We start from the raw sequence: 13,039 nt of genomic DNA, 5'->3' as shown, positions 1-13,039 counted from the left end.
CCATGGCTCTGTACTGGGGGACTGCGTAAAAAGATACGAGCAGGGCAGAGAGCTGTGATTAACATAATCTGCTTGGGAGGCGGATAGCTGTTTAATTAATTGGTTTAGTTGATTTAACTATGAAGCTTTAAAGTTATTTTCAGTTTATTTTTTTAAATTCTTTATTCTGTTTCCAGTATGTTAAAGTTGTACATATATTAAGTAATACTAACAGTCAAACAAACTAGTTAACAGCATTTCAGCCTATTTTTTTTTTTTTTTTAACTGAATATTTTACTATTGTATTCATTTTTTTTTTTTTTTTTTTTTTTATCAGACCTGTCCATGAATCAATGATGCGGGAACACCTTCACCATCTGGGGGCCCCACCGCCTCTCATCTCCCCCAAACCCCAGCACCCCCCTCCCTCCACCACGCTGTGGAATCCTGCCTCCTTCGTCGACAGCAACCCTGAGCCCCGTCGGGCCCACGAGCCCCTGCACCCTGGTCACTATGAGCATGCCCGGCAGGCCCTGTCCCTGGTGAAGGGGGAGAGGCTCTACAGCTCTGAGAAGCTAGACGAGAGCGCCAAGAGGAAGGAGATGGCGGAGAAGTACCAGCCTGTCCGGGGGCCAGGTGCCCATGAGCAGGGGGGGCATTCCTATGGCACCTTCTTAGCAGAGCTGGAGAAATCCACACAGACCATCCTGAACCAGCAGAGGGCGTCCCTGTCGCTGCCCAGCCAGTACAACGAGCTTAGTGCCTCACGTAAGGCCAGCTCCTCTCCTTACAGGAACCACCAGGGGGCGCCACGAGGCCCTGACCCCATGCTGGTCTACGATGAGTTCCTGCAGCAGCAACGCAGGCTGGTCAGCAAGCTAGACCTGGAGGAAAAGAGGAGGAGAGAGGCCAGGGAGAAAGGTGAGAGGATAGCATGCATCTTTATTCAGTACTGCAGGCTACTGAAAGCTATAGGAACCTTTGGTGAAGCTGTGCATAGGCCTTTGCTATGAGATGCTATTCTGTATGCTCTGGTTGTAGGTTATTGTGACCTGTTTTTATGGAACCAACATTTGCTTATATCCTCTGCGGGGATCTCTGGGTTATTATAATGTGATGTTAAACTTTTGACACTAATAAACCTCTGCTAATTCAGTGTCTTAAATCCCTTAGTAACATACAATGTATTACCTAAACAGATTTTTTACAACATATGAAGTGCTGGCACACACAGCATATGGCAAAAGTTAACCATTTATTCAAAAAAATTGTTTAGTAGAATTCTGAATCTGTCAAAACCATGAGAATTTACAAACATGAAGAGGCCATTGGGCCCATGAATGCTCGTCCGGTTCCTTGTAGCCGATTCATATGAAAACATTGTCAGGTCTTATAGGGTCACAGTGATTCAGCATCAACAACAGAAGTGTCTCCTGTCCTAAGTCTGTATAAAGCAGCATGTGAAATTATATATATATTATATATTATATATATATATATTGGCTGCTATATGTTGCGTTGTGTATGACCAGCTTGCACATTCATACGTTAGATTATGCGGTAAAGAAAAACCGACAGGAAATGTGATTATAATAAGTGTTAAGCAGGTCTTTGCTTATTTAACAAGAAACCAAGCAAAGTCTCAGCTTTTCTGATTTAGTTTAGCTTCCCTGCGAGAGTTCTCGCTGTGTGTCACTTCCACCTGCCTTATTTTACCCTCTTTCCACGCTGCCAGTTCACGGCATGGCTGACTGCATTTAAGGCCTCCCCATGCATTATGCCTGTACATGAACCTGCTACCTCGCCTACAGCAAGCCACAGTGCAGTAACCACCAAGCTGACGCTTCAGAAATTAATGTTACTTTTTTTTCTTCTCGCTTCCCTGCTTAAAAGTTTTATTTGCTGGCTAATTAAGACAGCTGCTGACAGGATGGAAGTGCAGTTGATGTGCTTTGTTGCCGACACAGCATGGCGAGCAGCTTGTGTTTCTCGCGGGTTGCCTGTCACTTCCCTGCCCCAGCAATGCTTTGTTTTCTCTAATTAGGCTATTACTACGACTTGGATGACTCCTATGATGAAAGCGATGAGGAGGAGGTGCGAGCTCACCTTCAACGAGTCGCCGAGCAGCCGCCACTCAAGCTCGACGAATCCTCTGAGGTATTTACTCATACTTATGTTCTTGTTTATTTTTTTCAAATGCTGCTAAAGTACAATAATGATACAATGTGCCATACACTGGCAGATATGTATGGAATGGGTAGCTGCAGTTAGAGACTGCCATTGCTGCCCCTGGCCCCAGGATTCTCTTCCCTATAGTTTAGACCCCTAAAGTGCTGAAAGAAAGAATCACATTTGTACCATTTACTATGTTTTCAGGCCTGTTTCCATTAGGGGTCCAGCTTTTAGCTTTTTTTAATAGATGGCATGAGCAGTAGTATATGCCCCTGAGTGGCTGAGCTAAAATATAAACTCAGTGGGCCACATTTGTCAAGGTCTGCACTATTTATGTGAAAGAACTGGTAAAGGATAACGGAGGCACATGTTTTAAGTAATTGTGTTAACGGTTTTATTTTATTTCAATATAAAATGGAGCAATTTGTGTTTTTGTGTAATATTTTGAGTAGAAAAGCTCATACAAGTTCCCAATATTTACTTCAGTTCCAACTAACTGGCCACGCTGCCTCGAACTTTAATCATTAGAATAGAAATGGCCTCTTAGTCCCCCAGCTTTAACCGCTAAGGCCATGCTGCTTTTAACTCCTTGAGCTATAACCACCAAACACAAAAAGTAACTTCATCCAGTTCTTCACTGGAGTGCACATTACAGTTCCTGCTCTGAATGTGTATTTTTTTTCCTACTCTCCCTCCTTGTAGAAGACTGGCTTCTTGCAGGTGTTTGGTCTGACGACTCGCTCGCACAAGGAGGAGCTGCTGGAGCAGAAGAGGCGGAAGAGGAGGAGGATGCTGAGGGAACGAAGCCCCTCCCCCCCGGCCGTTCAGAACAAGCGGCAGACCCCTCCTCCTCCTCCTCTCAGCACGCGCTACACCGCCGACCAGATGAACTGCAGCGCGGAGCTCGAGGAGAAGAAGAGATTCCTCACCATGTTCAGCCTGTCGCACATTAACACCCACCAGAGAAAAGGTAGGTTTGGCTCTTCTTAAGTATCAATTTATTTCTTAGTCTGAGGTAAATCTATAAAAAGTGTCAATCGCTGAAAGATCTAAGATGTTACTCAGATATTTGTGGTTGTATGTGCGAATTCACTAGAAACCAGATCAGTCATTTCTGCAGGGCTACATAAACAGCAGGCTCCCTCCTTCTAACCAGCAAATAAGAAAATTAACCCATCTTAAGATAAGTTACTCTAATTAATAAGACCATTTTACTTCATCCATTTGGTATTGAACAGTTGTGCAGTGCTTTTAAATATTAAAGCTTGATTTGTAAGTTACAAATTATGGTACTATTTTATTATTTTTTATGTAAAAAAAACATGACAGACATGTATCTTTAGCATAAGGCTAAAACTCATTTTTCTCTCATGCAGACAATGAAAAAGTGGTGGAGCTGCTGCAAGCAATAAAACAGAAGAGTGTGACTCTGGATTCTATCAAGCACTCCCCTCGCCCCCTCTGTAAGAGCCCTGCAGCTCCTCCCACTGGTGAGCCAACATTTCGGATGGGGAATCGACCTGGCTTCTGAGTTTGTTTGTCTCTACAGCCAGCAGTATCATCCTAAGGGTCAACTCTCTAAACCTTATGAAATTACATTATCAAACCATCTCATTCTAAAACTGAACCGATGTCCCTCCAAACTGACTGCAAAAGCTTTACCAGATAGCAAATTAATATTCGGGCTCAAAACGATCCAGAAAATCCTACAAATTAAAAATTACACGTGGGTTTAGTATGGCTAGACAATAGAATAGTTTATAAAACAAATAATAATAATTTTGCATTTACAAGCTAAAAATTTACAAGGGTGTCATGTCTTTCAGTGGACCAGACGACATTTCACCCGCTCTCAGACTCGGAGATGCCGCCCAGCGCCAGACCAAGCACTCCCTCCCTTCCCGACGCCCAGAAAGCCATGGACACTAGCAAGCAAGAGCAGCTCCGACCGTCCGAAGTTCCCAGACCAAAGGAAGTGGCAGCAGCAGTACCTACCTTCCCTGGTGGAGATAAGGCCAGGCTGGGCGAGGGCCACTCTGTGAAGAAGAACACCAGCCTCCTGAACAGCATCCGGGCCCAGAATGCACCCAAGGAGGCTTCCCAGAGCCAGAACGGCAGGATTAAGCCCTGGGAGAGCTTCACAGCAGAAGAGTTTGCCCACCAGTTCCACGAGTCAGTGCTGCAGTCCACACAAAAGGCCCTGCAGAAACATAAAGGTAAGTGGCCTGTACAGAGCCACAGCACACTTTCTGTTGAAGCAGAACCCAACACCTTTTTCTTATCAAGTTTTTTCTTCTTTTTTTTTTGTAGGATCTGCAGCAGGTCAGATATCCGAGCCAAATCACAAGCTGGACTCTTTGGTCCATTACAACATTCCTGAGCTGCAGTCTTCTGTCAGGGCACCCCATCCGCAGCACAACGGACAGCACAACACCATTGCGGCACGGAAAGAGTTAACTGTGGTGCAGGAGGAAGAGTCCGAGGAGGAAGAGGAGACCGAAGAGGAGGAGGAGGAGGAGGAGGGCGAAGAAGCTCCTCGACCAAAATGGCAGGGAATCGAAGCCATCTTCGAGGCTTACCAGGAATACATTGATGGTAAGCTGTAATAAATTGGAGCTCAGATACATTGTGATAAGGAATTTAAAGTACTGTATTATCCTCAAAAATGAATGTTTTACACCGGGTTGATTTCTTTTTTATTTATTTTTGTTTTAAATACTTTTTGCAGTTGAAAGCCCAGTTGCCGATTTTACTGAGCTTGAAGACTTTCTCTGCATGTTGCAAAACAGGAAAATTCCACAGCAAGCCTCAAGTGGCGGACACGATAACTAGAATTGTATAAATGATGTAGCCAACGGCGTCTTTGGTTTGGATGCGCCTCTGCGCTTCATTGCTAGCAGACAATACATACACATTTATTGCTCCAAGCTGCTGTCTGTAGATTTGTTTGGGACTTGGAGTGTAAACCAATCACAATCAGACAGTGGACTAGCTGATGTAGGCTGGACAGAATTAAAATAAATAAATAAATAAATGCTGCAATATATAGCACATACTTGTGTGAAAATGGGTTTCTAGAAATACAGAAATTAACAGCTTCACTTTGAGTTTAAAACAAGAAAAACAGTTCCTGGATGGCTTATCCACCCTGCTGCTGAAAGCCATGGGAGGACTCAGGACTGCCTGTAGTGCTGCAGACATCTCTGCTGATCATGGTAATGAGTGAGGGTGTTTTCCACAGGCTCACAGGCTCTCATTGTCTTGTGTTTCTTCTCTTTCCCAGAGCACAGTATCGAGCGGCAGGTGCTGCAGAGCCAGTGCAGGAGGCTGGAGGCTCATCACTACAATCTCAGTCTAACTGCAGAGCAGCTCTCGCACAGCATGGGGGTGAGTTCACTGTCTGCCTCAACAGCACTCCTGCAAATGAAGCAGGCCCAACACTGATTCCATCGCAGGGCAAAATGATAATTAGGATCTCGCCTAAATCCAACATGGGATTATCGAGCTCAGCTGTCTCCTACACACACACAGTATTGAGAATAATGAAGTGGTATTTACTTCAATACCACGTGTTCTGATCACACAGGATTTATTCATGCAGCTGTAGATTTGTTTTATGTTGTGCATTGTGAAAAGGTGCATCAGAAGACGCTCCTGGTTTTAGATCAACCTACAGCCTTTAGCTGTTATAATGTCTCTGAAACCCTTTTAATACACCACAATCTCTATCATATTATAAATGGTATATGGTACATGTGAAATAAGAGATGACTGGTTTGCTTTGTAGAGCGCTGTGAACCCATCAGAGATCTGATGAAGTAAACTAAACTAAAAAGAGATAAAAACAGTTTTCACACGCTTTCTATTTTTATTGCTAGAATCTGAAATGTTCCCATTTTGTATTTTTTTTTTTTTTTTTTTATTATTGCCAGCTGCCAGGAGAGTTGGTTGTAAATTACATAGTATGGATATTATTACAAGGGTGCATTTTGTGAAAGATTATACAGTGATAATGCTTCAGTGTGTTTGACATTACAATTGACAAAAGTATATCTTAATGAGTGTGTTTTTTAACCTCCTCTTTTATTTTAAATATTTTTGCCTCATTGATTACCAGGAGCTTATGTCCCAGAAACAAAAGCTGGCCTCTGAAAGGGAGAAGCTTCAGGCTGAACTGGACCACTTACGAAAGTGCCTCGCACAACCACAGATGCACTGGTCAAGGGGATACTTCAAGGGGTACCCGCCCAGGTGACATCCCTCCTACCCCGGGACCCCACAGTAGCAAAAGAGAGTCTATTTTATTACCTGGATTATTTAAAAAAGAACATTTCCACAGAGAAGGACTGAAGCTAAAAACAACCCGTGAATGTGCCATGCATGAGAAAGACACTCCACAACCATGTATTAACCGGCAGATCTGAACACACCTTTAGTAACAGGAAATACTACAGTTAAAAAAATAAAATAAAATCGAATCTCTCTGTGAAACCACCTTCTCAAAATGCTTGCATCCAAATGTATCAACGCTCACCCTGTGTCACGTGACTTTGAGCCAGCACGCTATTGGATACAAGTACGTCCTCCTTTTTTAGGTTGCCATAGTATCCCAGTAGAAAGAGACCTAGATGGATTTGGTTCTAGAGGATTCAAACTTGGAACAATGCAACAAAGTAAAGGAAATGGATCTACTTGCAAACACGTCACGATAACCACCCCTATCTTCTCTCTGGTAAATTAATATAATACTAGAATACTTGAGACTTTCATCTTCTCCAAATGGGCTTTCCACTGGAAATGCACTTAAGAAGCAACTGAAGAATAACCTTGATTTACTGTGTTACAAGCAACACCCTTTTCAGTTTCAGAAGGAATAAATGCGCATTTTGGAAGGATTAAAAAAAAATAAAAATAAAGAAATTGTCAAGACAGGCAATGTTTTATTACAAAATAGAAATGTTGGAATTAAAAGAAAAAAAGAGGTGCTTCAACCTTGTAATGTACATAATATTAAAATAATTTTGTATGTTTTTATTACTTTAATTATTGATATTAAAAAAAAAAAAAAAAAATTAAAAAAAAAAAAGCCTGCCATTTTTAAATATGTTAGCTTTTTGGCAACACAAAAAAAAATGCTTTTAGTGTTTGTACTGCTGCTGGTCAGGATAAAAAATTGTGAAGTGTTTCAAAAAGAAAACAATCTTTTTTTTCTGGTGCATGAGCTCTCGCCTCTGTCTGTGTCGCACCAGTCAAAGATTATTGTTAAAGACATGCATTCTGGCCTTCCTTTCTTCCTCCCGCCATTTAATACATTTGAAGGAGTAAACCAAACAAGCCCCTTGTACGATTCAACAAATCCAGAAGAGTTGACATCTCTACAAATACCTTGCTTCCACAAAGCCATGCAAGAGAATATTAGGATTGCATGAGTCTGTTCCCATCTAAACCAAAGCGCTAGAGCATGTGAACTACCGGTACTGGGAAACAGCTTTGCTATCTGGTACTGCGCTGTTCTACCAGCACTGCAGCAGCACAAATACAGTTAACTCTTTCAACACTCCAGACCTGTATACATATCTTAGGACTCAAAACAGCAACTAATTAGTTAACCTAAGGGTTATCTTTCTGTCCAGTTAGTGTTGAAAGAGTTAATTAATGTACTGATGAATCACTGATCAATGATCACTTCCACTGAAAACAGACAACAGAGCACCTTTTAACCCTTCATTACCAATACAGTTCATACATAGTCAAGATGTGGAAACCAGACTTAACTAAACCCCCCCAGCATCCGAACTGAAAAGGGCAAGGTTTTTTTGTGTGTTTTTTTTTGTTTGTTTGTTTTACACTGCTGCCTGTATACCAAAATGTTTCAAACGCATGTTCTGTGATGGGTCTGCAGCACAGTGATGGTTTCAAGAGAGTTGTTGAGGTAACCAGGTTAGTTCAGGGGTCGCCTGCTTATGCTGGGCAGTATTTTGAAAGCTGATATTTATTAGGCATGCTGCCTGCTGCATGGACAGCTCAGTGACATTACAGGCATTTAATATTCCATTGGTGAGAAGGGCCCAGCCTACACACTCTGGTTAGGACTGCTGTGTAGAAACTGGGGTGCCTATTAAAGTTTGCTAATATATTTTATATGTCAAATGTTTCTATGAAAACACAGTAAACAAAACCCCAGCAGCCACCTGATTTGCACATTTTCTAACAAAAAGCTCATCGGTTCCAAAAGTTGTAGTCAATATCTAGCATTTTTTTAATCTGTGTTGAATAATATTTCCACAGCACTTGAAACAGTGGATTATTTTTAGACACTTCATTGCAGTTCTTTTTAGAAGCCATCAGAAGCAATAGCGTGCGCACACACACAGAGTATACATTTGCACTCTTAAATTAGCACTCCTTCCTTTGTGTGGTGCCATTGTTGGTTATTTCTTTAAATCATTCCGGGCAGTTCAAGAATGTTGTGAGACTGCCCTTAAGCTATCAGTGTAGGTCATGTCTAAACACAGGTTTACATCTCCTACATACTGGAAGCATGGATGTGTCTGTGTGGGTGCAAGGTAATTTAAAAAAAATAAAATAAATACAAATAAAAATCAATATCCAACCAACCCTTTTACTGATACTTAATTTGTGACTTTTCAGACATTTGAATCATGCCCCATGACCTGTCAGTCTCCAATTAAGGGCCAAAACCACCAACATATTGTGTTATGTGATGGATATAAATGATCTATGCTGTAACACGATAGAGCGACCATCAGGTTCAGAATGTTGTGATTAAAATGAGCCCTTAATAAACAGATTGGCCATAAGTTTAAACCGATGGAGTGCTACTGCATTTTGATAATGCTGTGTCTTTTTGGTCCAGTTCAATAATTAACTCAGTAACCCCCAGAGGTAAATGTCTGGGTAAACTCATCCCCTTGCACTTTTCAAAACTGGCAACTAAAAAATATGAATCTTGTACAATCTTAATTTTACAGCTTTAGACATGAACAAGATAAAAAGTATTTTTTCTCCAGGTCTGAGAACAGATGATGTTTCTGATCATGTAGTATCCTGACACTCCACCCTGGTGTCAGAAGGCCTCTATGATCCTGCTAAAATAAAGTAGAGGTATGCAGTGCCAAATAACCACTGGACTCATTCAGCAGTTTTCTGTGCTTACTCCAGCAAGCCCTAGGTTTTTCTACTTTCAGTATCATTTTTTAATAAGGCAGCTCCACACTTGCTGACTGCAGGCTTTCAATGTTAAATACCTGTACAGAATGATACTAGCCCTCTGTGATCAGAGCACAAGTGCAGCTGATACCTACTCAGAAACCACCATGCTTGTGTGTTTTAACACAGGATCCTTCAGCACCATACTGTTTGCGCTAATGTTCATTAAATAGAAAATTGCTTTTTTGTGTGCAAATACTCTTTCTGATTGGAGAAAATGCCGAACATATTTATTATTCATAGCTTAGCGGGGTTTACCAAATTCAAGTTAAAGAAAGGATTTTTCTGTTTTGGGTATGTTCCTTTGCTACTATTCTTGGAATTTCACACATTTGTTGTAAAATAGTTTTTTTAGACGTGGTTCTAAATGGTTAGTTTAAGGATGCAATGCCTGTACTACAAGAACATGAGAGATTATTATAATATCTGGGGTGCAAAAAATGTTTGTCTCACTACATGCAAACAGGTGAGTTTATTCTTTGTTACTATTAAGTGAACCTTTTAAGCCCTAACTTAAGCTACAGCCACAAACAATTGAACAAACTGGGAGCGGAAAGCTAATGCACACTCCTCTGAAAAGTTTCAGATGTAGGCCTTGCATTTAAAAGGAATTCAGAAGCATTGTAGCGAATCTGTATGCCAAATTGTATTTAAAAAAACAATTGTACAAATGGTCACAGCACCACACTAATTAGGGACCACTTCACTCTAATGGCGATCCTACTGACAAACCACAAAATAGCTCCTGCTTCCCCCACCTTCTACAATTGACTGCAGACTGAAGTATAGGAACATCTCGTTCATTTGGAAAACGCATTATTCCCATGGGTTTTAATGTACGGAATGCTCCTGATTGGCAACTATGGTGGTTTAATGTTAAGAATGCATTCTAAGAACCTGCCTCAGAAACAATTTTACACCCCATGCTTCCATTATGTGACCGTAAATGCAGTACTTGACAGCAGCCCCATTGCATTTTCCTTTGTACTCCAAGCCTAATTGACAAAGAACAATTTTAACAAGTGTAATCACGGCTTTCTATAAAGACTTGAGATTCAGTCATGGCAATTAATCGCATGGTATCTTTAAAAGCAATTTCTCTTAATGTATAGAAATACACAATGAAATATTTATGAAAATCAAAGTTTGATTTGTCTATATAATGGTACTTTTGCTTGTTATGGCAGTTACCCTCCCCATCCCCTTATGTGAGGAAGAAGGAAGGTCAAGCCCCCCCCCAAAAAAAACCACACACATACATTTAATGGGGCCAGTTTAGACGCTGTGAAAAAAAATAGTTTTTAAGTGTACTGGTTTGAATTAAATTGTAATGTAATATATTCTTTGTTGAATGTAGTATTTAGGTATTTATGAATATATTGCTGTAATTTCAGACAAAAAAATACAACAATAAAAATCTTGCAAAATGTCAAAATGGAAAGTCTGACTGTGTGTTTGATTTTAAAGACGTCTGAGGTGTGTATCTTCCACCAATGCAACATAAAGTGCTGGACACATTAATGCAAATAGTTTGTGAACAGATAACATGATTGATATTCCAGGGGTGTGTTCAATAGGCAGAGCGCATTCTATTGAACAACCTGCACGCTGAGAGCGCTTCGTAACAGTAGCGAGTCAGGCTCAAAGCTGCCTCGCTGGAGGTTCAAAATAGCCAACCTGCATTCAGTGCAGATTGTGAGACTGGCGCATCAAGATGTTAAATCAAAACAAGTGTCAGTAACTTTACTAGAAAAATACAGTAGTAGTAGTAATTACATTTTTAAAAAATTATAATTTTTTTTGCAAAACTCGCTTAAAGCAACTGTTTTAATACACAGTGATGTATTGCCTGCTGTTGTGAAGCTGCTCGCTCCTAACACACCGTTCAATAACTGCTAACATGTTAGGAGGTGCCATGAGAGAGCGCTCTGCTATTGAACTCACCTCAGGGGTCTAGATATGCATTTTGTATTTTATAATCTACTTTACGAAGGAATTATATTTGAGTGTAGAACTGACTGATTGCAGGACACTTCGGCTATATTAGATATGCTAGACAGAATGTATTTATTTAAATAGAACTACTAGTGGCACCAAAATGATTGCATCAGTTACCTTAAGTTTCAATATCCATAGTTTCTATATTGTATTTCATTTAAATTATGTAAAAAAATTAAAAATAAAAATAAAAAGTTTCCTTGAGTGTTCCAACCTATTGCCGCCTCTTGTCACGCTATTTTTTTCTTTAGTTTATTTTTCTTCAGTATTGGTCAGTCAAGTTATACTTTGCTTTACTGGGAACTTAAGTTTTATATAATTGAACCTGAAGGTCTTCATCAGTGTAGAATTTTGTGTCTACAGGATTAAGTTTCTTTAGTTCTATTAATATTGCAATGCAATGATATTAGTGCAGATAACACAGGATAGGTTCTGGATGTTTGAAATCCATTGATTCGCCACTGAAGGGAGCCTCGGCATCTTTAAAAGACTCTGATGAAGATGTGAAAATGCCAATTGCTTAAACTGAGGATAAAAACAAAAACCCTTCAAGTGTCTTGCAAGTCCCTGCTGTATATACGGATGAAAAGTAAATAATACAGAACCAAAATGCACAGCAACAGCTTTCATTTCTAGACCGAATTTAATCTCAGTACTGCCCAGCCAGACTGAACTATCAACCCTGAGTTTACAAGATTCCTTAATGGACTTACTAAATCATTCATGTGAAATAAAAATGTAATATTAAACATACATGTACGTATAAATGCAAACAAATATATTTAACTGTAAAAAGAATCAAGTACACTGTTACACAACTGCGTTTTTTATGCAGATTTAATAAAGATTTTTCTACATACAGTAGGCTTGCTGCTATATGCAGTACTATATATACCGGTACTTGTATTACTGCTGTATGGTTATTTCACTTGCAGTACGTGTCATTTGTTACATTGCTTTACCCACTAATCAGAATTACGCAGGGTCAGGTTGGGCCTTAAGCCAGTTCACATAAACTTGTCAGATCAGTCAGTGGTAACAGGCCTTTCAAAGAGCCAAAACACTAGAAGTGCAGAAAACTCCCTGTGGCACTAGGTCTTTAGAGCAGTGAGCAGGTAAGCTGTTAGACCTCAACTGACCTCTACACACTCCTGTGAGTGTTGGGTCTGTGCTAGACAGGAAGTGAACAGACAGGAAAAAGTCTTACCCTTAGTATAAATGGTACTGGTTTACTTGAGAAGAGTGGTAAGAAAGTAAATCCCTGGCACCTTTTATGCCCCTAGGTAGCTAGCCAGCATTATCAGAGTGTATGAGAGCCCTGCTTCAGGTTACAAGCTGCCAGATAAACCCTCCTCTAACCCATTTGTTTGAGAGGGATGGAAAGCAGGGCCTCCACGACAGAACAAATCCACCACAGCTACGGGCACCCCCAAGACAAGACATCCCTTTAAGCCGTGAACCATTACCCATTTTTTTTTTTTATCACCAGTCATTTCTCAGAGTGACAGTTCTAACACAGGCATGTTTCAACTGTGAACTGTAAACTCCACAAGTCCTGAAGGAGGACTGTTCTTTAAGCTACAGGACACAGTTTGGCTTCTAATGTGTTTCAATTGTAGCTGATCTCGGAGAGATAGCTAGGGCATGAACTTTATGACTG

General features: G+C 40.5%; 1 protein-coding gene across 10 annotated transcripts in view; it reads left to right on the top strand.

The window, feature by feature from the left end:
* LOC117425144 (genetic suppressor element 1-like) overlaps positions 1 to 7,366 on the top strand; it is a 239,632-nt gene extending 232,266 nt beyond the window's left edge. For all 10 annotated transcript variants that reach the window (XM_034041843.3, XM_034041842.3, XM_034041849.3 and 7 more), the window contains 8 exons: positions 317 to 900; positions 2,024 to 2,136; positions 2,854 to 3,121; positions 3,528 to 3,641; positions 3,978 to 4,367; positions 4,462 to 4,746; positions 5,435 to 5,538; positions 6,269 to 7,366. In XM_034041843.3, coding sequence (XP_033897734.3) covers positions 317 to 900; positions 2,024 to 2,136; positions 2,854 to 3,121; positions 3,528 to 3,641; positions 3,978 to 4,367; positions 4,462 to 4,746; positions 5,435 to 5,538; positions 6,269 to 6,406 — 1,996 coding nt within the window. In that variant the 3' untranslated portion in view covers positions 6,407 to 7,366. The remainder of the gene's footprint in view (positions 1 to 316; positions 901 to 2,023; positions 2,137 to 2,853; positions 3,122 to 3,527; positions 3,642 to 3,977; positions 4,368 to 4,461; positions 4,747 to 5,434; positions 5,539 to 6,268) is intronic.
* The last annotated feature ends 5,673 nt before the right edge of the window (positions 7,367 to 13,039 follow it).

Source organism: Acipenser ruthenus, chromosome 20 (assembly GCF_902713425.1).
Source record: "Acipenser ruthenus chromosome 20, fAciRut3.2 maternal haplotype, whole genome shotgun sequence".
In the NCBI taxonomy this organism is placed as follows: Eukaryota; Metazoa; Chordata; class Actinopteri; order Acipenseriformes; family Acipenseridae; genus Acipenser; species Acipenser ruthenus.
This window is presented reverse-complemented; position numbering and strand designations above follow the sequence as displayed.